Here is a 23,019-nt window from a genome sequence, read left to right on the forward strand (position 1 = left end):
TATCTGCCATATTGTCTGACCTTTGTCATTGCACACTCGCAAGTCTAGCCCCAACAGCCAAGCCAAGTTAGCGCTGACTGAATCCTTCTCGGGTCTTAGACCTCTTGTCTTTATCAAAAGAACCCTGTGCCCCTCATCTGACATTCTCCACTCAAAGGGCGTAATAAGCGTTGATTGACCTGGTCGTGTTTTGGCATTACGGTTACATAAATACACTACGGTGGACAATCCGGCCAAGAAAGAATATTGGCAACAGAAAAAGCAAGCATCTTTCAGCTGAATTGAACAGCCCCTTGTCTCAGAATGGCCACGCAGACAGAAACACTCCTCGTGGAGAGCACTCCGGCAATGCCTCTGGCAGCGACTGCCGAAGCCACCATTCACACGCCATCTTCGGCACCAAGCGACAGGGTTTCGATGGCCTCGCGTCTGGAGAAGATTGCCGTAACGTTTCAGCTCTCAGGTGTCAACTTTGCCTGCAGCGCTACCAATGGCTTGATCATCGTTGGCCTCCCCAAGATGACGGCTGATCTGCACATCCCCGCCGCCCTCGCGTTCTGGCCCTCTTCGGTACAGGGTCTGGCTACAGCTTCAACGCTGCTCCTCGCAGGCGCTTTGGCTGATGTGGTGGGCGCGAGATCGGTAGAGCTAGTGGGGTGCATTCTTAGTGGTGTCTTCATGCTTGCGTGTGGCTTCGTACAGCGTGGTGAAGAGCTCATTGCACTACGAGCTCTGCAGGGCGTTGCCTTGGCGCTGCACTTGTCAAGTTCGGTTGCGTTGGTGACCAAAACCCTTGCTCGGGGACGAGGTCGTAATTTCGCTTTTGCTTGTCTTGGCTTGAGCCAGCCTCTTGGGTTCTCCTTTGGTCTGGTACTTGGCGGCGTGCTTGTTGAGACGATTGGTTGGCGGTCGGGATGGTATCTCTACGGGGGTATTGTTCTGTTCTTGTCTGCTGTTGGCTTCTGGTCTTTGCCAAAAGCTGAACCCCTTGGAACGCTGTCCGAGGTTCTGGCTAGCGTGGCTATCAAGGTTGACTGGCTGGGAACTTTGCTTGCTTCAGCTTTCATGGCCCTGTTGTGCTATTTCCTGGCGTAAGCCACTACTGTCCTTCACGATGATTATCAAACTAATCCAGATTATAGTGTCATAAGTACTGATGTCTACCGTATTAGAGAAGCTGGCAGTATCGTCCTTTTGTGCCTCAGCTTGTTGGCCTTGCCTCTGTTTGTGGCGTGGATGCATTTCCAAGTTAAAAAGGGGAAGCCGGCCTTGATACCTAATTCGTTCTGGCGCAACCACGCTTTCACCAGCATATGTGTCACAATAGCCCTGTCAAATTCGGTTATCAACTCGTTGGAGCTGTTCTCCAGTCTTTTGTAAGTCATGTTGGGAATGACAAGGAGTGTCACTGTTGACACTTTGCTAGCTTCCAAGAAATTCAGCACTTGTCCGCTCTGAATGCAGCGATCCGGATCTTACCGAGCGTTATTGTCGGCATAGCGTTGAACTTCACTACCGGTCTTGTCGTCCACAGGATCCCGGCCATCTGGCTCATAGTCACCACCTCAGTTTTGACTGCTGTTTCACCTCTTCTCATGGCCGTCACGGACCCGTCATGGACATACTGGACGACCGCTTTCCTTGCTCAGGTGCTCATGCCAGTTTCGGCCGATGTTCTGTTCACGGTTGGTTTGATCGTCGTCACCGAAACATTTCCCGAGAATAAGCAAGCCATAGCAGGCTCTGTCTTTAACGCTGCATCACAGTTTGGGAATGCCATGGGCCTCGCGATTATGCAAGTTGTGTCCGCTCTAGTAACTAAGCAGAACTCAGGAATGAAGGGTAACGAAGCATTACTGGAAGGATACAAAGCAAGCTTTTGGACTATGTTTGCCTTTATGATCGTTTGTGCTTCGATTGGGGGCGTGGGTCTTCGCCATGCGGGCAGGGTTGGGTTGAAGCGTGAGTAAACATCGCGCCCTTGGTGCGGGAAGCCCTGGTTGCAATAGATCCGTAGTTAGACTTGGATGTATAACAGACGGCCCTTGCATGCGTAGTCCAGACTCTATCGAACCATCAAAAGTCTATGCACTGACGCAGGAGGCGAAGTCATTCCTGGAACTCAGATTAAGCAAGAATGACGATACAATGATGCCTCGCTATATCACAAATTATCCTTTTACTCCCTCTTGTGATAAACTGACATTGATTTTCTTCACAATTTACATGGCATGTCGGTAGTCAGGAGTTCACTGCCGGAAGTTCCGATCGGATGGATCAACGGCGGAACTGGTCCATCGAAAACCGGATTGGTCTACGTTTTGGGCGGTAGTTTGGGGCTACTGGTAGTGTCGCACTCTAGGGGTCCCGGACAGAGTTTTGGGGACGACTAAAGTGACATTCTCACGTGGTTTAATCGGCGCTATGGCATGTCATTTTCTAATGGGAGGACGTGCGTTTGTCGAAGAGCGTTACCGAGGTAAGGAAGATATTTCACCGGTCGAGCAAGTTCCCTATCCCTAATCATGAAGTCTTGCCCGAGACATCAGCCATTAGCCCAAAGTCAAAGCTGACATACTGATGGTGTAAGCATGAGATTGTCGTATATAAACGTGACTAGATGCCGCTCAGGGCAGCTCGCTTAGCCATGTCTCAGTCAAATACCGGTATTAGTTGACAGTACCGAATCCACATTCGTTGCCCTTGTTGTTTTTGATCATGTTGTTATGCAACTCGATGATTGAGTTTGGTAAAGTCGATATGACCCCTGGATAGTGCTCAACGGGGACATCTCCCGTAATGTTCATCCTTGTTCAATGATCGCCAATCTGTTGTGCATCTCAACAAAGCTCAACTCTTGACCAAAGCGCACGACCTGTCTAGACGGATACGAAGGAAAGGGCATCTAAGCAAGCCCATGATCTGATCCCTGTCAAATGTTGATCAATTGCCAATTGCATAGTACTACAACGAGTCATTACAACGCGGCCACGTTGTGCGATGTTTCATCTAGTCATGCCAGGCCACACGTACGAGTGGAAGATGCGAGACATTTTCCATCCCACAGCCAGTTGAGTTAGTCGCCACTAGTCGACTCTCGGTCCAGACCAGCTGAAAGAACGGGCGTCAAGCAGAGTCCACTACCGAACAAGAGGCCAGGGCGGAATAAGCCGCCCACCAGCTCTCGGGGACCAAATTACATCACCTACAAGTTCTTTACGGTTCTCAAACATAAACCTAGCAAAGCTAGTTGCTTCCTTGTCTCGGTCTGTTCCCCCTTTCGTCCTGTTTTCCCTTGCTTTGGCGGGCGTTGTCTAGCGTCAAAGCTTGTTTTACACTGCCACCAACATTAGTTGTTACCACGTACCCGTTCAAAAACGGACCTGACCTGGTTCAGCTTCCCCAGACTTCCATTTCCTTTTCTGCCAGACCGAATCCTTGTTGCTTATCAACAGTGTCCGCTCTGCTCTGGGGTCACGGTCACCCCAACTCGACAATCCTTCTGCCGCAACTTCTCTCGTTAATCCCTGGGGCAGATCACTATGCACAATGATACCTCACCATCTACCGCCGAAGCCCGGCGGCTCAAGAAGCGAGAGCTCGATCGCAAAGCCCAAAGATTAGCCCGTGAGAGGACGAAAAGTAGAATTGCACAGCTGGAAAGCATGGTGGACAATCTACGACAGCGCGACTCGAATGCACAGGTGTCCACGTTAATTGACGAGTTGGAGAAAGTCACAAAGGAAAGGGACAATCTAGTACAAGTGCTCGATTCTCTAGGCTCAACAATTCGTCGCCATCTTGGCGACTCAAACACCAGCGAAGCATCAAACGACATCAAATCGGAAGCTTCATCACACACCACACCCAGAGCTGATGGAGCAGCAGAACCGAGTAGCTCGACAGCCCCAATTGATGCAGCTTCAGAGACGAGTAGCTCTTCATTAATGGAACTCCCCATGGACGCTCCCCCGACGAATCCCTTCGCCTATAACGGCTGGTCATATCCCGTCAGCAACGGCCCATATCCGACCTCCATGGCCTTTGACAGCTCCATCCTCCCACCATCAGGTCACGATTTTATGACGATTCAGCCTCTCCTACCAAGCCTTCCAACTCCTGCCCCCGAAGACAACGATGTTATAGTCCCCAAAGCTTCAGTCTTGTGCCACTGTTCGAGCCCCACGAATTGCGCGTCCAACTACCATGGCGTGAAGCCCAACATTTGGCGTGCAATCAACGAAACACTACAGAAGCCGACCAAACTATCTCCCGAAGAGATAGCTGTAGAGGAATATAATGCTGAAGATATACCGATACGAGCTATCGTTGAAGGATGGGACAGTCTGGAGAGGGCGGGGAGACTGACGCCGACGTGGCGAAAGCTACGGGTGGCGGACGAGATGTGCTTTACGAATTGTGGCAATACTGAGCGTCTAGCTTCCTTACGAATTTGCCATATGCTCATCACGTACCATGGTGACCCAACTTTGGCTCGCCGGTCTACATTGCCGAGGTGGTACTTGAATAGGTAAACCTAAGCTGGCCAAGGATTTCTAGACAATGACTAACGAATAACAGGCCGTCACAAGCTCTACCTCACACCTATGGTATTGACTTTTTCGTCTGGTATGTACACGCTCGGTGTTTCCCGATGAGATCACAAGCTCACAGTCTACCAGGCCCGGTTTACGAGAACGTCTCATCTTCTCCCAACATCACTACTGCACCAACACATTCTGGGACTTACTGCAGCCGAATTTCAAGATTCTGTGGCCAGACACCTTCCAAGACACATTTTTCCACAACAACCAGACCGGAAAGTATCACATATCACCAATATTTGAAGATCGTATTAGAGACATCAACGCTTGGACGATGTCGACGGACTTCTTTACGCATTTCCCTGAATTAGTCGAGGATATCCCGGCCTTTATGGGGATCCCGGCGTCGATGTCAAGAGCAGAAACTGCGGTCGTGCCTTCGCGTCAACGGCGGAGGCGGGATGATGATGAGGATAAGGGATATAGAGGGCAGAGAGCAGCTATCTGTTGACAGCACTCACTGAATCAAGATAATAAAACTTATAATGTTCTCGAGGCAATGCCCGACTGCTGATTAATGTTTCGAAACCATAGATAGTGAAGAGCGGTTCGCTTCGAGTGCTGTGCAGCAAAGACATAACAAACGTCTGCTCTGGTTGTATTGGTACTGAAATGCATGGCCTTGTAGGTGATCAAGTCAAGATAGTTGGGATCGATATCGCAGCCAAGAGCAACATCTTTATCTGACAACGTGAATACTGACACGATATACACTACTACGTGTGTGCTCGCTTCTTCTAGCGTTGGGGATCCAACAGACGTAAAAGAGACTGGGGCAAAAATCTTGAATTATGTTTGAACAATGAATACATGGTAGTTTTATTACATGTTATATATGGTAGTCTTGATATTATCGTAAATATAATTTGGTTCCCTCAACCATTATTGGCTTATTTCGTTGCGTGAGGCTCAAAGTACGCGCCCAGTCTAAAACTTGTCAGTAGGAGTCCTTTAAGTCAATTCATATCAAAAAAAAAAAACTTACCCAATAATGGTGTAGCATGCCAACATGAGGGCTCCTTTCAGCCCAATGGCTCTAATGGCAGTTCCAGCACGACTGAGAACCAACAGATTGATCAGAAGTCCAGATCCCACCAGCGTTGTCGTCTCAAAGACGTTGAACGCCATCTCAAGATCACGGCCCAGTATCCATGCTATCAACACTGTCAAGGGTGCTACGCAGAGCGCGATCTGGATAGCTGAGCCGACAGCAACAGAAATGGCCAATTCGAGCTTATTTCGCATGGCCACGGTGACAACTGTTACATATTCCGCAATGTTTCCGACAATAGGCAGAATAATAAGACCGATCAGTGCCTCCGATAGACCACCTTCGTGGGTAACGTCGTCGATCGTCTTGACGAGAAATTCGGCGTTCATGGACATGAGCGCTGACGAGACCACCAGTACAGTCACAGCAGCCACCATACTCCCTGTGCCAGAAGTGTGAGGAGTATGGTTTGGAATCTCGGGCAGTTCAGGGAGAATCCGTGAGTGCATGCTGCTGACTGATAGGTCTCTGGCCTCAGATCCGTGAAATTCCGTCCGTGAACCTGAGCGTGAATGAGATCGAGAGTTTCCTCTTGATCGATGAGACAAGCTCGCTAACGATGTCGCCTCTCTCTTTCCACGCTCCTCCTCGGTTGTCTCACGAGGTACTCTGCTCTCAAGAGTTGTGCTTCTCGCACGTGTCGGAACATCTTGGTCGGCAAAGCGAATAAGTCGGGAATTTTGAGATGCTGAGTGCTGGTTTCGTCGGTGGTGGTGATCTGAGTGGCCTACGTGAAGTGTTTGCAATGGAATCGACGGTACTTCTACATGCTTGGGTCTCATCTCGTATGCGAAATAGACAATGTAGATGACGAGAACCACCAATGATGAAGCACGGCTCATACTCAACGCCGCTTCGCTTGTCTTTCCCTTCATGTGGAAAGTGTAGTCGAATGCAGTCTGTTAAAGTCAGCACGTTTTCGATGATGAGATGAGATGCATACTCACAGGAATAAGAATGACAAAGACAGAAACAAAAAGAAGAGCGGCTAATAGCTCAGACTCTTCCATGCTGCTCTGAGCGTCAATACCAGACATGCTGCTCGCAAAAAGAGCAGAGCCCAAGATCAAGAGCAGGTTTACAAGCACACTGCCTAGAATTGAGGCTTGAACGATGCGAATGTGGTTGTTCACCAAAGCAACCCTGGAAAGGTTAGTTTTCATCTCACTCAATTCTCAATCTCACTTTCACTTACACCCTGTATACAAGTTAGCTTAATTCGTGACAATTTGATCATAAAAACTCACAGAATAATGAGCTCGACAAGATTACCGAGCGTAATATTTAGAAGCGCACCGATGGTGTCTCCCGCATCAGCAGCGATACGCTCTGTTGCCTCAGTCAACATGACTGACAAGGGCACAATAGCAACAGCATTTGTCATAAAAGTCACTAATGGGTTAATCTCAAAGGTATGCGCTGCAAGACCAATTGGAACAAATACGAGCAACCAATTGAGTCGTGACGCCACGACTGTTGATCGGATCTGGCCGAAAAAAGAAAGGCCCTCGTGGTTGGTGCCAAAATCGAATCCAGACCGCTCATTTGGTGGTGATTGTGTCTCCAAATCACTCGTGCTCGAAATTCCCAGCTGCTGATAACGAACTCCATCTCCTAGACGTGATGATGCACGAAGCGCTCGCTTCATTGTGTCTTTTTACGAGCTTGCTTGATCAGTTTTCTGATCTTGTGTCTCATACAATTCGGGTTTTCGTTAGTTGCGCACCTCTTATGCTGAAATCGTGGCCATGGTGACCGGCTGGACCGCTCCCATTCAGCGGGTCGGAAGGGTCATCGTCGTCTTCGCTGGCACTTGACAGTGAGCAGTCATTGTATCTAGGCGTCTCCGAGGCGAGGGGGGGACTCATTGAGAAGCGGAATTAACAAGGTGGTTGAAATGTGAAAAGAAAGATCTGAAAGAGTTGCAAAAGGGGGCTGAGTTTATCGTGACAGACAGGGTGGGCAAATTTAAAAGGAGGCCTCAGCGTCAGTAAAAGGAACGATAGGGAGGGAAGCAGGAGGGTACAGCCGGTCGCTAAAAAAAAAAAAAAAGTGAAGCTAATTAATCAAGGCAAGGTAGGGTAGGGAAAGCATTGTTGTCAATTTACCCCTGATTTCCCTAGGCTAGGTACTTAGGTTAGGGCGACATGTAATAATCTCCAATTGCTTGAGGCTCCCTTGTCTACTGAAAACATTGGGTCCTCAGTGGATTGCGCGAGGCATTTAGCGTCGTTTGTTATGATTGTCCCTTTTACGATTTGACTCTTGAGCCGCGATAGCTGAACCAAGCACTGCCTCTGTGCGCCATTTATGCCATTCGTCTGGTGCTTTAGCCGTGAGAAAACAAAAGGACATGTGATGGAATAAGACATGTCTTGTGCATGGTCATCCAAAGATTCTAGAAAAGCTTCCAAAATGTTTCTAGCTGGGTCGAGAATGAGGGTTGACCCCTGTCTTTATCGGGAGATGACTAGGCCCCGCAGAGACACAAGGAATGTGGACTGGGAGGGTCCAGCATTGACGAGTCAAGGTAAATCGCAATTAAAAGAGAGCAAGAGAAAAGAGAGAGAAAAGACAAAGAGTCCCTGCTATGAGTTTGATTGGGGGTTGAGACTGTATTGGTCTCAACGTGAAGCGGCAACTGTAACAGCTGGAGCTTTTGCATAGACGGGAAGCAACAGTCCCTGGAAACAAGCATTCCTGCCAAGAAAATTGATGACGCATCATCTTCACCGCTTGCTCTTTGTGTTGCTGCTTGTTTCAAAACATCCCAGCAACAGATTATCATCATCTCATTCGACAGCGTTGAGTTGAAGGCTGAGTCAAGTACCAATTGCACATTCCATTTTAATTGAGGCTCACTACAAAGTTCATCTGACAACCGATCGCGACTTTAACAAATTCACCAAAAAAAAAAAAAAACTGACAAGTCTCAGTCACTGCTTGCTAACAGCCACAAAGAATAACTTGATTTCATGAACACCTATCAATAACAGATCCAAGGTACAGCATCAATGTGTATTTAAGCTTAAACCTTCAAAGTCGTATGCATACCCTCCTTCATACCCGGAAGATGCGGATACTCCCGGCATGCAATGTCTATTCCCACCCAGCATCAAGAACAGTCAGAATTTGATAGCCCTTCTTCAGAACCTCAGTCTCAATTACAACAACCGCAACAAAAGTACAGTCTTCTGTGTCGCTAGCATTGTCGCTGACAGTGTGGTGGCATCCAGGGAACTCCCGAAAGCTTTCCCCAACACCATACACCTTGGGTGGGTTGCCATTCATTCCGCTCAGAAGACGGCCTTTGGTGACTGTTGCAACGACAGTAGCCCCAGAGTGAGTATGGGGGGGAGTCCATCCGTTGGGTCCGTAGTGCACTTCCAAGCCAACGATGGACATGCCAGGAGCGTTGGTGATTTCGTGATCGTAGAGTAACTTGACGCTCTCACGAGGTCGGTTACTGGGATTTGTTAATTTGCATCGCTGGATTATGGGAGGTGCATACCGTGTCTCTTCAGTGTGGAAAGTCATTGTGTTGCTGGGAGTTGTCTATCGAGACCTTGAGTAGAATGGGTGATGGTTAAAGACTTATAGAGATTCTTGAACTTGGGCTGACGTCGACTTTTTATACTCGAAAATGTCAGAGAAAACAATTACTATCAATGAATACAATCATCATACATCGTTGTTATTCTGCGGGTAAATAAGATGACGTTCGGGGTTGACTGACCGGAAGCGGAAATCCGGGTATTCGGGTACACGTAGAACTCAGCGAACAACTCCCGGAGTGACAATAATCATCATTATAAAGCCCAGTGGATATAAAATATATATTCATATATTATTCCAAGACTGACCTTGGCAAGAAATCCATCATAACAAGTTATACTACTCTCTATCTACCAGATATCGTTTGTATTCCCTCAAAACACTACCGCGATGAAGGCCGTTCAGATTCTCGGCGACGCAGCGTCTCCAAAGATCACTATTAACTCATCCATGCCTAAACCTACAACTATTGACTCTGACATCCTTATTCATGTTCACGCAGCTGGTATAACCGGCGACGAGACTACATGGCCAGAAGTCTATCAAACCCCATCACGCATCCCAGGTCACGACATCTCTGGAACCATAGACTCATTTGGCCCAGCTTACAAAGGCAATCTTAAGATTGGGCAAGATGTTTTTGCAATGATAGCTGCAGACCGTGGTGAGGGGCAAGCCGAATATGTTGTCTGTACGACTGAAGAAATTGCACCAAAACCATCTTCACTTTCTCATGCAGAAGCAGCCGTGCTCCCGATTCCTGCACTCACAGCATGGGAAGCAGTTGAGGACTTCGTAAAAATCAGACCTGATATGAGAGTCCTCGTCACCGGTGCTTCTGGAGCTGTCGGAAAACAGTTCGTACAGTTAGTCAAACACTTGACTCAAGCACATGTCACTGCACTAGCTTCGGCTCGAAACCACGACGTCTTACGAGATCTTGGGGCAGACGAAGTCATAGACTATGCATCCCCTCACTGGGAGTCTTCTATCGCTCCAGTCAGCTTTGTCTTTGACACGGTCGGCGGAGAAGTACTATCCAAAACCTGGGAGACGGTAGAAGAGGGTGGGACGATCATCACAATCGGAGATCCCGCCCCAGCTTGGGCGTTTGGAAATGAAGAGGCTCCCGAGTCGTTGAAGTACCCGAGTGTCAAGTACAAGCACTTTATCCTTTCACCCAATGCGAAGCGGCTTGCTGATGTGGCGAGCATGCTTGACAAGGGCTTGCTGAGACCATTGGATGTGAGAATATTCCCGTTCGATCAGGGCGTCGCTGCGTGGGACTGTGCAAAGCAGCGAGGGCGGGACAGTAAGGTTGTAATTGGGTTTTAATTTAGCGATATATATATTTCCATTTGAAGAATCTGTTCCATTCTATAAGAAAACTAACAATCTCTTGCTCAACTCAGTTCTTCCCCCATCCAGTCGTAGTTGAACTCTGAACCCATATTAATCCACCCACAAATGTCAGTCAGAGACCCCAATGCAGAAAGGGCATCATCTTCCTGTGCCATCACATCTGTAGACTGGCTACTCGCTCTCCCATCACTCCCTGTCAAGCTCGGAATCTCACTAGACCCAGGCACTGTGCTTCCCTTGTCCAATACCAGTACATGACGAGCAATGGTCTGAATCTCTTTGACATTCTTCGCCGTTCGAGTCCATACTTCACCAAGACTTTTTAGGCATCCGATTGTGAGTCTGATCTGATCTCTCGCAATCGCCAGCTCCTTGTCCCTCAGTAGGTATTTGCACGCGGATAAAAGTGAAAGTGTTCCTTCGCTGACCATACATGTTGAGAAAGGAGTATGATGGAACGGACGAACTGGAAGAGCTAAAAGCTGGATTTGTGCATCGATCGACTTAAGAATTCGCCTTGTGTGGACGTTTATAAGGTCCGGCCTGGGTGTGTCTGTGGGTGCTTCTCTGGCGCAGCTTGACACATTCTCAATAGGATTGAATCTTAGGTCTGATAACGGGCGGTGCAAACCGATAGTTGCGCTACCTTTGTCAGTTATATCCCTTTATTGACTGAACAGGAAGTTCTTACACGTGAACAAGCAGATTGGCTTGAAACATCAACTCGTCAATACTGCCATCGTTCCTCATAACCTTTCGTTCCTTAGGTAAAAGTAGGAGCCAGGCATCGATGACGGCGTCTGCAGCTTGTATCATTCGCTCCGAGTCTTGTCTCTTTACCTTTTTCGGAGTGACAGAAATTGCCAATGCGGCGGCACGCACAGCACCGATGAGATATGCGAACGATGAGAAGGGTATGTCATGCTCTGTAAACTCACGAGAGTCGAAATCTTCGACCGTTCGAGGCTCTGGGATGTACTTGAACATTATTAGCCATGGCACCCGGTTCATGAGGGACACACTTACACCTGACTCATATTCTTCTTCCTCGCACGGCAAAGACACTGTTGCTTCGACATGGAATGTCTTGAAATTCATCGTCCCTAGTGTCCCAGCATAATATGCATCCACGATGTATAGCATCCACCAGGTACGTCTCCAAGACTCCATGAGGACGGCATTCTCAGTTCCACAAGCAGAGGCAAACTCCCCCTTGTGCATACCCAGCTCCAGGGCAACATTAGTTGCAATGTCCTTTTCTTCGCTGGCTTTAGTAGTGTAGCTACTCCAGAATAGAGCGATCGAGTATAAAAGTCGGCATTGGACTTGGACTGGGTCTGAGGAAGGGAGTTGGGAGATGCGAGACTCGGCCTCGTTCTGGAGAGAGATGGACCATTCCTGAGCATCGTAAAGATTTCCAATTAGACGCATGACAGTTGTCAGAGCAGTAAAGTCGAACGACGATGCCGAAGGGCCTTCGCAGAGCTTAATTAATTGAGGTAGGGGTAGAGCGAAGGGATGGAAGACGTGGAAGTTCTTGTAATAAGAAAGTATCAACGGATCATTTGCCAGTCCTCCTTCTTCTGTGGTATTATATGATTCATTCAACAGTCTTGCTCCTGGGATTGTGTCTTCATCTGGCAACGCGATATCTGTGCAATGCATAAGCTCAACATCGAGTTCTGGGATAGTCGCATCCGTCAAGGTCTGCGTCGTTCCACTACCCGGCCGAGAATTGTTCTTCTTAGAGAGACGTCTTCTTCTTTCAGAGATAATGGCGCGATGGGCTCCTCCTCTACGCGATGTCGGATATTGACATTGCTTCTGCAACGCCGTACATCTTGTACAGCATGGCTGCTTAGCATCGCATTTGACGTGCTTGGATCGACATTCGAGACACGCTAGAGAAGAGCGTGTCTGCATTCGGGTTGGCGCAGACATTTCCTCGTGGGCATCCATGGCAAAGTATTGATACGGTATGGTGCAAAAGGTTCTTGGTCTGGGGTGAATTGGTTCAGTTGGTAAGAATCGGGGTATCCGGGTATCCGTGTAACCGGACTTTCAGACACTAAGCAGGTGTCAGTTCTCGGGCCTCAGGGTATCAGAAAAATTGGCCGCTGGAAGCATAAGAGACGAAATTAGTAGATCAGCTTATGCTACTTAGACCATGCTCTTTAGGCTATTTATTTTTGTAACCTAAGACTTAGCAGGTCAACTTTTCTGCTACCCAGTAGTCGGTTTATTCGGAAATAGCACGGGCATTATGTCAATGGAGAAGCCGCCTTTCATATCACGATCACATTACGGAACAGTTTTAGGCAGCATTAGAGTATGACTGAGTTCTGCCAAGTATCTCAATCATAAGTTCTGAAGTTCAATCGGCAGTAATTGTATTATCTTGCAGTAAGACGTGGCTGGCCAAGACTCAAATAATCTTTCTCCTCAAATCCCTCGCACTTGAATATCCAACGCGTGGACTTGCATGCCCTGATATATATCTTTTCATCCTTCAGTCCGTAGCATTGTCTATCTCTGTATACTGGCCTGAAATGACAGTTGCATCGACCTTTACCACACGTTTGATCTGCATAATACTTTGATACCGACCCAACCAACATGGGAGGCATCTCCTTCCACTTTGTCAACATATGATCGGATCTGTTATAGTAGTGACGATTATAGGGTGGAAAGTCTATATAGGCAGAACCATGGGCCTCCCCAGGTTTACCCCAGATTGCCTGGAACACCATGTCGTATAAATCGCCCATACGGAGCCCCTCGGGGAATGGAAGTAGTCTCCAGTTCTCATCGTCGTTGACCTTGCCCACATAGCCGATTGACGTTATTGGCGGTTGTGCAACCAACATTCGTCGCCAGGATGCATCGCGACGTATAAAGGCTTTGTGAACCTTGCGACCATCTTTCATATTGGCAATGCTCATGTCAAACATCGCTGTGGTGCTGTGATTCATCGTGTTGTGATAAGACTCCCTGCCTTTGAGTATTCTCTCGAAGTGTTTTAATAACAGAGGATTGAAGATGCCGGGTTCCTCTGTGTTGACGGATGGGCGAGGCTTGAAAAAGAGGTTCTGCTGCAACAGGGGCGATGTCGAAATCATTTCATGCCAATGCTTAGACACGAGTTGGGCATGCAGCAGTGTTGGCATGTCCATGAATGTGCATATAAGATAGAATGTCTCATAACATTCCAGCACCTGACGCATAGCAGTCTCAGGTACTGGTGTTTGAGAAGCCGCTTGGCGTTTGACGCGTCTTTGTCCCATGTTGACTTGTTGGGCTGATAGTAATTTATCGAATATTATTTTGACAGGCGCTCGAAGGTAGCTGATCTATAGATCAAAGAGGGCTGAAAGAGCTTCTTATCTAAGCCAGTGGGCAGAAAGACATGCCTGGCTTTCGCTTAACGCATGACTCACGCCGTGATCATTGCTTTGCTTACTGCCAAGCTCAATATGGAGATGATATTTAATGGGTGTATTTTAGCCGAGCTGTGCCTCTGTTAGAACAAACAACTGGTCGCACTCCTCCAATCAATTGTTTGGACACCGTACGACAACTATGTACGAGATCAGGAATAATGAGTCAACCAAACATTATGTCGAACCAACAGCTCTACATATCAACCCCATTCAGCGACAGCTTGAGAAGCATGGGATTCTTGATCTCGTCTTTTCGAGCCATGAGTTCTTGCACATCCCAGTTTGCCCAAACGAACTTTCCCTTGAGAAACTCTGCTTCTTTGGAAGCAAGCCAGACCACAAAATGGGCAGGTAATTCCACTAAGATCAAGTTGTTAGTCTCTGATGGATTAACGTTATGAGTGACTTACCTGTATCGAAACCCAGCGTAATGTCGGGATTGATGCCTGTTGCTATAATACCCGGCTGGAAGCTAACAACATGAAGCCCCGGGTTCTCGAAAGCAACGTAGTCAAACATCTTGATCGCTGCTGCTTTTGCAACTGAGTAGGCAAAGTCGCCCGTAACTGCGTCATTCGGCTGCCAATGGCCTATCCCGGAGCTCGTGTTGAAGAGTTTGGCTCCTGGTGCTGCCAGCGGAAGAAACGCTTGTATCGAGTTAAAAGCACCCACAGTATTGATCATGAGGCTTCGAAGAAGTTCTTCTTCAGGGTATCCCATCACAGGACCGTACACGGGAAGTATTCCAGCATTGGCAGCAAAGATGTCAATCTTGCCAGCTTGATCAACAATGCTGTTCAAAGCTTTGGTGATCGACTCCCGTTGTGTAGTGTCTGCAACTTGGAGCAAGACAGTGGTTAACGGATTGGCAGTGCGTATCGCCGTTGCTGCTGTTTCCAGACGTTCGCGACTCCTGCCAATGATCGCGACAGACTTGGCATTGGCTTGAGCGAAGGCAACACCAATGGCTCTGCCAATTCCATGGCTGCCGCCCGTAATGACAACGTTCTTCCCATGCGCTGACAGCTCGGGTCTTGTAGGGGAGATCAAAGGGTATGGTTCGTTGTGCCACGTTTTGGTAAAGGAGACTAAATTCGGGAGAGGAAGAGGTGCCATTACGAAGACAGAGGAGAAGATATCGATTAGTCAGAACGGGGTTCAATGCGTTTGAAGGTGGATTGAATATAGAACTAGAACTAGTCAATGCTTTTATTATATAGATAAACTGTGTATCTACTCATACTCACCTTTGTAAGCCTTGCCCATCATGTTTCTTCCGCGGAGGCTTGGCTGGAATGAGTCTGTTCAACAATCGGTTTGCTGCGACTGATATCCAGCCTTGGCGTTACTCAGCAGTCTTCCGCGGAAGATTAAATGATCTTTTCGGTCAAACACAACCAAAGCTGTCAATAAATTGCCGCAAATGGCTTGCTATAACGTTAAACAGAATTTCTTTTATACTATACGGAACATATATGCGTCTTTCTGAGATATCTGGGTTGTTACTAGGCAGGTGGGTTGCATAAAAACCAGGTACTGATTTAGTGATTGATATAAATATTAGATCACTTTTAGTGTATATACTGACTAAGAGTGGACTAATGATTTCGTCTGTACTATTTCAAGTCCCTATTTTCTAGTCACTCTGTCTATCAAGTGCAGGGTACAGACCAGACCAATGACAGTTTGCAGTTTGTCTACCTGTGGCTTGTGAACCCACATACTACTATCATCAATACTGCTAATGTCAATTCTCAACCTCTAACCTAGAGAACTAAAAGTGATTGGCAGTATATTAATAAGGATGATGCTGGATGAAATTATCGCGAAGTTGGTAGATTTATGTGTGATGCTACAGGGGCTAGGTCTAGCGGGTTGGGGATACCCTATCGTGAGTGTGGCGAGACAGCACGGGTTGATAAGACTTGAGGTTGATACAAGATTTCGGTGAAACATTTCTGACATTATTGGGATGCCTATATGATTTATTAAGGTTGTGGTATAGTGAGTGACGTGTCCAACTTCTAAAGCCAGTGTTTGGTTAATAATTCCGTGTCGCCTTCAATAGGGCTGAGGTTCACACCATCATTCTGCAATCCTGGTGCACAAACACAGTCTAGTCCACCACTACTTGTGTCATATATAAGCTTATATCGTAGGGTGAATATACCTATCTATGTTGGGTCCTTATTCTAGGGACTTAAGTTCCCCGCTCACTCTCACTCATTATCGTCATCCTCAAAGTGAAGGTTGCTTGCTGTGCTTGCTGTGCTTGCTGTGCTGGCTTGTCACCGAGATACAACCTCGTGAATTGTTTGTCGCAAGGTCAAAGACGCCACAAGTCTCACCAGACTCTGTGTGGCTGTTTTGTAATGAGGTCATTTTGCGTTTGTCAATCTAGGGCTATTGATCCAGGGTAATGGGCGTCGGCCACGGTAAGCCACTCAACATCTGCGACAAATCCTCACAAATGGCTTCAATGATCTCGATCAATAACTCTTGTACCAAATTGAGTGATGTTGGCCGGAAAAGGAACTTGAACCGAACATTTATGCAGCTTATTGATCCTGCCCTGGCAGTGTAGATTCGTCATCGCAACTTGTGTGTTCTTGCATGCCTAATGCATATAGCACAAGCTAAAGCTAGCCTTTTGAGATATAATGGGCAGTGCATGCAGGTAAGCGCTGCTGGCCAAGCGCAACGTTCCCCATGGTCAAAAAATTAGGCTAAGGGAAATCTGCATCGACATCTTGAAACAGAAACATCCAACTCGAGGCGTCGTTGGACATGACGACGACTGATCACGATGCTACCCGGCACCTCAGTCGGGGCAATAATTGAAACAGTGGGCTGAAGAAATTGGCCCTTGACCCGTGCACGCAATTGAAAAGCTTGAACAAAAACGCCAATGTCGATCACGAGACTTTGTCCACCAAAAGTTTGGCCAGCGCAACACTAAAAACCAACCACGTTACGTCCTCGGCCAAGCCGACCCCCATTGTTTAGGCCCTCTGGCTGCTGGCACAGGAAAAGTGTCGCGTGCCCATCCAAGGAAGAAATGGTCTTGGCTTTTGTTGGTACAACTCTACGGAACTCTACAAGGCTGGCAGCGTTGCTTTTGGTTGTTGACGAGGTTGGTAATTCCGAATTAGGTAACGATAAATGAAGGATCGTCGGAATTGACAAGGAAGAGATGCCATTGATCGCGTATCTCAATTAATCACGGCACCGCTTGTCCGTTCTCACCTCACTTTGGCTCGTACTAATATGTACCGCGCAAGCCAGACCGCGTTTCGGATGGAGCTGATATACAGGACACGAAAGTCAAAATGATTGCACTTTCTCGTATTCTCGGAAATGACACTGGAATATGTAATTGATGGTCCGGTTGTGTGTGCCGGTCCCTTCACGATACCCTCTCTGGAATGGAGATGGACATGGACCGAAAAAGGAGTAGGGCCCACCCGTCAATGCAGTGTGTGCAGATGAACTGCCGCCGTTGGAAAGGCGGCTTACAGTCATCCTGGCCCGACCGACTCGCTACTCGTTCTTTTTTTATGACAGAAAGACGCTAGAAGGTGTCTCCGCCATTAACGTGACATGATGTCCGTACCGAGTCAGCCCTGGGGGCAGGCAGATATACGGTATGGCCAGTTATATTGCAGGGGATTCTTGACAAAAGGCATTCTTGGTTGGCTGCGGCGGATAGAGAGACAGCAAGCAAAGATGAAACTGGATATCTCGTTGATGCACTCGTTATTGGTTGTCAGCACGGCCGATCCCGCAAGCCACGGGTAACAGAAGGATGAGGGGAGCCAAGCTTGCCAAGATTGAAGGATGAAGGATTGTACAGAGTATGACTCTTGTTGAGAGCCAAGTGAAGTTCAATCATGATCCCATCACGAGTTGGAAGCAAACCTTGCAGGAATTATCGTCACTCAGCCCCTGCCGCAGATGTACATCCTGCTGTACTCTGTAGTGGTGGCGGTGCATGCGAGTGCGCCAATGCTACCGTGCGAATAACTTCAGCTGAGTCTGAGTCGTACGTACCCAAAGCCGCGACCCCTGCCGTTTGGTAGGCGACTACCCCGAATGGGCTATTTCCCCTCCCGGTAGGATTGTTAATGCGATGCCGAAGTTTCATCGATAATCCCACGGATCTGGATGCCTGCCCGGACAGAGTCGGTGTCGGTGCCAGTGGACTATTCTCAGTGGCGTTGATAGTACACGGAGAAAAGAGTCAAAGAGCACAAGTTATTTTTGTTAGAGGCAGAAATAAGTCTGCAGTAGATTGCCGATCAGCCGAGAGGCAGGTAACAATAGAAAAATAGCAGAATAGCATTGAATGGCTGGGTACTGTAACAATCACAATGACGCCTTGTAAGGTATTGAAAGTGGTGTAAAACTTTCCTTCAACTGCACAACACTGCTCTGCACCCTCTTTGTTTTCCCGCCCATGGATCAAATCTGACAGATTCTAGGTATTCCATCTGTACAGTGTTAGTAGTCACGTTGCGTTGATAGACCTCCAAAGGTCCACCAAAAGGGTCCCTCCCTGCCAAAACAAAACGAACCTACCCCCTAGGTACGGACGGATAGACCCCCCCAAGGCCCCTAATAATTTTGCTTTACGGGCGGAGCTAATGAATGAGAGAGCTACACGGGCCTTTTGGCCTTTTGACCCTGGACACACGCGACCCCTTTCTTATTTGGCCTCGAAATTACCCCACATTCTTTGATTCATTGGAAAACAAGGAGAGTCCAGGCCCAGTCGAGACCTCCTGCAGAACGGGAAGTACCCATCAGATTTGACCCAGTACCCGTTAGCAAGCCACTGCAGTACAGTAGCACCCTAGGCTAGGTGTTTGTTCAGTAGCCATACCTCTGTAGCTATTCTAACTGTGGCCTTGCAACTTGCCTGAATTGGATTCTCTCTCGATTTTCTATTTTCATCTCTTAATTTACCCTCGTCGCCCCCCTCCTACTCCTCCTCCTCCCTTTTTTCCTTCTTTTTCAGTTTTATACTGTTAATTCTTGTCTTGTCGCGTCGAACCCTCCTTTTGCTTCAACACTCCAGTGAGAGCGAGCGAGCGAGCGGCCTATCCTCCCCCCAAAGGTTTCGCTTTGCTTCGCACACCGTCTGCCGACTTCTTCAACATCTTGGCTCGGAGCTGGGCGCCTCTCGTTTTCTTCGACCTCGACGTCGACACAACCCGGCAAAATGTGGTTCCTCTTCTCGGTCTCCTACGTCTTTGGCGTCTTCTTCGTCTCGATTCTCGGCAGCAAGCTACTACATCTCTGGACGCATTTCTTCACCGTCCCGGCATCCGCCTTCTTCCTCTACCTGCCGACATTCTTCCTCTTCGATCTCTTGACGATATGCATTGGACGCATGCTCTTGGCACAGTCCAAGACACCATGGGCTTGGATCACCAGCCTCATTGGCAGCATCGCCACGTACGTTTTTTTCTTTTTTAACCCGCCCCTTGGCTTGCGCAAATTGCGACACGCCCACAGAAATCGCTAGCGCCCAAGCAAAACATCAAACTAACATTATTTGACTCCTCAGACTTATCTGCCTCGGCGGCACATCTTCACAGCTTGGCTTCTTCCTTAAGACCGGAGGAGAGCTGGATTGGCGCGATGCAGGAGCCTACGCTACTAGCAAGGAGGGCCTTAAGGTGCTGTTCAGCGGCAGCGAGGCCGTCATTGCATGTGGAGTTGGTTTCATGATTATCGCCATGCCTATCCATGGCTTCGTTTACCGTGCCTTCGGTGCCTTCTTGGGCGCAATTGGTGACAACATTCTCTCAGGTTCGTACCAGCCCTATCCCGATGGCCAAAATCCACCCAGCTAATCTCTGCCTCTGCCCCCTTCAGTCTACAGCTATTTCCGAAGCTTTCGCATGCGCATCCCCGGTATGCAGCGTGGCAAGTACTCTGCCCTCAAGAACGCCGACACCGATCTCGAATCGACCGATACATACTCGATGGACGAGGATTTCCGATCCAGCGCCGATAACTCTTTCCGCCGCGGCGGTAAGAACGAAGCACCGACCACCATCAAGGGAAAGATTGTTCGTTTCTTTTCGCGCATCCCTTTCTTTTCATGGCTATGGAAGATCGCACTCGCTCTTTTCCTCGGTCTCACCCTTATTCTCCGACCTGCCAAGCCGTATGACTTCTTATCCATTACTCTGCCCGTATCGATGCTCGACGTTTTCGCCCCCGAACCCGATTTCTGCGGCGCTCAACGCGATCTCATCTTAAACGACTTCCCTTTCCCCGCGCTCCTCAACAAGACAACTTGGAAGCAACCCGAGGGTGATTTCAGAGGATGGGCTCCCCTGGCCGACAAGAAGATGAGCCCTCTTGGCGAGGCGTACCGAAACCACACTGTTGACTGGTTGCCCGAGGAGTCTACTACGTTGCCTCGTGGTTTCTTTCGATACGACCCCAAGCGATTCAAGGGCGGCTACCACGGTTCGCTTTCTGCTCCCGGTGCTATCATCAGCGACCACAAGTGCCCTCAGGTTTCTATTCACGAGAAGGATCCTTACTACAACCCCGTTGCCGACCCTTTGAAGATTACCAACCTCGACAACGATATTCTCCCCACATTGAAGCAGGCGCTTGGCGATGGCAATGTCAAGATCAAGCACGTTGTATTCATCCTCATGGAGAGTCTGCGACAGGACTTCTGGCCTCTTCAGCAAGGCTCTCATTTGCACAGCCTCATCATGGACCTCAACAAGAGCGACCAGGAGAAGGAGGAGGCCAACGAGAGACTATCTTGGATGATGCCTCACATTGAGAAGATCACTGGCCTGAAGCAGGGTTTCACCGACAAGAATGGCAAGCCCTACGCAGCCCCCAACTACACATGGCACGACCAAGCTGAGGAGGGTTTCGGTGGTATCAACGTCGCTACCGCTTACACTGCCGCCACCATGTCTACCAAGAGCTACTGCGCCAATCACTGTGGTGCCTACCCCATGCCCGTTGAGAAGTTCGCCGAAGCCGATACCGACAGCTACCAGCCTTGCATTCCTCAGATTTTGAGCATGCTCAACAAGGTCAAGAAGAACGTCTCTTCTTCCGACTCCGACTTCCGTGACTTGCAGTGGAAGACTGCCCTCTTCGAAGCCGAAATTGAGGAGTACGATCGCCAGGAGAAGTTCGATGCCAAGTTGGGATTCGAGCACATCATCACCAAGAAGCAGCTCGAGAATGACTGGCGCTACAACAAGTCCGACGTTCTTTACCAGAAGATCAATTACTTCGCCTACCCCGAGCCCATCCTTATGCCCTACCTCAAGGAGTTCATCTCCAACACCACCGCCAACAACCAGCGCATGTGGTTGTCGCACTTCACTAGCACCACCCACCACGCATGGGGCCTGCCTGAAGGTTATCCCTACTACGATTACGTGTCGCACACTGGTATGAACAAGAAGCACGACAACTTCAACCGGTACATGAACACTGTCCGCTACCACGATGGCTGGATGGCTAGCTTGATGAACCTTCTCGACGAACAGGGCATCGCCAATGAGACACTCGTCGTCTTCGCCGGTGACCACGGTCACTCCTTCAAGGATGATGCTGGCAAGGAGGGCACATACGAGAACCAGTTCATCTCCAACTACCGTGTCGGCCTGACCTTCCGACACCCCCACCTCCCCCGAGTCCAATACGACGCCAACACCACCACCATCTCCATCCTGCCAACCATCCTCGACCTTCTCATCAACAGCGGCTCCCTCAACGAGAACGATTCCCACATCGCTTCCGATCTGGTCCACGATTATGAGGGTCAATCTCTTATCCGACCCTACAAGAAGTCCGATGGTGACCGACGCGCCTGGGCTTTCTCTGTTGTCAACTCTGGTGCTGGTATGCTCGGTATCACATCTGCCGATGTTAACTGGCGCCTGGTCATTCCTCTCAACAAGGTCATTGAGTACCGTATCACCGATGCTGTCAATGATCCCATGGAGTTGAAGCCTGTAGCGGCGTGGTCTCCAGAAGAACTCGTCACAGCTGCACAATCTGCTCTTGGCGACGAGGCTGCACAGTGGGTTTCCGAAGCCATACCCATAGCGCAGTGGTGGGTCAAGGAACGCCAACGGCTCTGGCGGTACCACGGCTTGTCATCATAGACGTTTGACATTATTTTTTATCTCTTGCATTACCAGGCGTTTTGGGGACTTTATTCGCTCAAATCTCATCTATTGTGTCGGCCTTTCCACACAAATGCATCTACTATATCATCGCTACAAGCATGAACGACGAACACAACACGCGCTCCCACATCAAATTTGTCCCCGGCTGGATTAAACTTTGGAGGACACGGTGGTTTACGATCATGTTTTGGAAAGACGGCGATAATAATATCTTGACATTTTCTCTCGACATTTCTTGTAAAAAAGAGTGTGACGAACTTGGGTTGGGTGGCAGTGGTCGAGCGCAATGCGGAATAGAACGGAAGAAATCCAATCTTCACTTTTGACAGATCCTCATCATCGTTTCAACCAGAATTTTTTTTATACCTTGGAGTTTTTAGGGGAAAGTAAGGGAATGACTTGTCTCACGGTCGCTACATCATGGTTTTGGGCATTCTCTCTCTTTTGCTTACAATACTTCTTGTGCTTAGCGTCTAGAAGGTGTGTTTTTCTCGCTTAGAAATAAATGAATACAATGCTTAATCATATAAGAACGTACCTGTGTTGTGTGAATGTTTTGCAGTTGGAGGAGTGTCTTGAGTTTGGTGGCGAGCCTATTCGCAAGCTGGTCTCTACTTGGGCAGGGGTTGCGTGTTTGACAGGTTTCGCATGTAACGCTGTGAAGCAGGTACCAGGACCCTTGACTTTTAGACCTCTAAGCGCGATGTTCGTTTGACTGTCGGCAATTCGTATCGATTGAGAGGACAATGGATCCAGTCTATCTCTATGCCCTGTCGCCCCGTGATTTGAGGCATGTGTCTATGTATAACTGTGACTTTATG

At 48.5% G+C, this 23,019-nt stretch overlaps 9 protein-coding genes across 9 annotated transcripts; 4 read left to right on the top strand and 5 right to left on the bottom strand.

Annotated features, from left to right (window-relative positions):
• Positions 1-303: 303 nt before the first annotated feature.
• FGSG_03231 (uncharacterized protein) lies at positions 304-1,970 on the top strand (the record flags this gene model as incomplete). Its single annotated transcript, XM_011324222.1, has 3 exons — positions 304-1,091; positions 1,143-1,376; positions 1,427-1,970. 3 exons carry the CDS (start codon positions 304-306, stop codon positions 1,968-1,970), a joined length of 1,566 nt encoding a protein of 521 aa, XP_011322524.1.
• A 1,572-nt stretch (positions 1,971-3,542) lies between these two features.
• Positions 3,543-5,055, top strand: FGSG_03230 (uncharacterized protein; the record flags this gene model as incomplete). The annotated part of the gene is made up of 3 exons (XM_011324223.1): positions 3,543-4,531; positions 4,582-4,629; positions 4,683-5,055. The coding sequence occupies 3 exons, from the start codon at positions 3,543-3,545 to the stop codon at positions 5,053-5,055; spliced, it is 1,410 nt and encodes a 469-aa protein (XP_011322525.1).
• A 439-nt stretch (positions 5,056-5,494) lies between these two features.
• FGSG_03229 (uncharacterized protein) lies at positions 5,495-7,523 on the bottom strand (the record flags this gene model as incomplete). The annotated part of the gene is made up of 5 exons (XM_011324224.1): positions 5,495-5,531; positions 5,590-6,554; positions 6,603-6,798; positions 6,903-7,308; positions 7,382-7,523. 5 exons carry the CDS (start codon positions 7,521-7,523, stop codon positions 5,495-5,497), a joined length of 1,746 nt encoding a protein of 581 aa, XP_011322526.1.
• Positions 7,524-8,754: 1,231 nt separating this feature from the next.
• Positions 8,755-9,192, bottom strand: FGSG_03228 (uncharacterized protein; the record flags this gene model as incomplete). Its single annotated transcript, XM_011324225.1, has 1 exon — positions 8,755-9,192. One exon carries the CDS (start codon positions 9,190-9,192, stop codon positions 8,755-8,757), a length of 438 nt encoding a protein of 145 aa, XP_011322527.1.
• A 408-nt stretch (positions 9,193-9,600) lies between these two features.
• FGSG_03227 (uncharacterized protein) lies at positions 9,601-10,545 on the top strand (the record flags this gene model as incomplete). The annotated part of the gene is made up of 1 exon (XM_011324226.1): positions 9,601-10,545. The coding sequence occupies one exon, from the start codon at positions 9,601-9,603 to the stop codon at positions 10,543-10,545; it is 945 nt and encodes a 314-aa protein (XP_011322528.1).
• A 714-nt stretch (positions 10,546-11,259) lies between these two features.
• FGSG_03226 (uncharacterized protein) lies at positions 11,260-12,531 on the bottom strand (the record flags this gene model as incomplete). The annotated part of the gene is made up of 2 exons (XM_011324227.1): positions 11,260-11,550; positions 11,599-12,531. 2 exons carry the CDS (start codon positions 12,529-12,531, stop codon positions 11,260-11,262), a joined length of 1,224 nt encoding a protein of 407 aa, XP_011322529.1.
• Positions 12,532-13,014: 483 nt separating this feature from the next.
• On the bottom strand, positions 13,015-13,856 carry FGSG_03225 (uncharacterized protein; the record flags this gene model as incomplete). The annotated part of the gene is made up of 2 exons (XM_011324228.1): positions 13,015-13,070; positions 13,145-13,856. 2 exons carry the CDS (start codon positions 13,854-13,856, stop codon positions 13,015-13,017), a joined length of 768 nt encoding a protein of 255 aa, XP_011322530.1.
• A 349-nt stretch (positions 13,857-14,205) lies between these two features.
• Positions 14,206-15,128, bottom strand: FGSG_03224 (uncharacterized protein; the record flags this gene model as incomplete). Its single annotated transcript, XM_011324229.1, has 2 exons — positions 14,206-14,391; positions 14,520-15,128. 2 exons carry the CDS (start codon positions 15,126-15,128, stop codon positions 14,206-14,208), a joined length of 795 nt encoding a protein of 264 aa, XP_011322531.1.
• Positions 15,129-19,233: 4,105 nt separating this feature from the next.
• FGSG_03223 (uncharacterized protein) lies at positions 19,234-22,174 on the top strand (the record flags this gene model as incomplete). The annotated part of the gene is made up of 3 exons (XM_011324230.1): positions 19,234-19,469; positions 19,582-19,826; positions 19,893-22,174. The coding sequence occupies 3 exons, from the start codon at positions 19,234-19,236 to the stop codon at positions 22,172-22,174; spliced, it is 2,763 nt and encodes a 920-aa protein (XP_011322532.1).
• Between the last annotated feature and the right edge of the window lie 845 nt (positions 22,175-23,019).

The sequence above is a fragment of the Fusarium graminearum genome, chromosome 2 (genome assembly GCF_000240135.3).
Source record: "Fusarium graminearum PH-1 chromosome 2, whole genome shotgun sequence".
Taxonomy (NCBI): Eukaryota; Fungi; Ascomycota; class Sordariomycetes; order Hypocreales; family Nectriaceae; genus Fusarium; species Fusarium graminearum.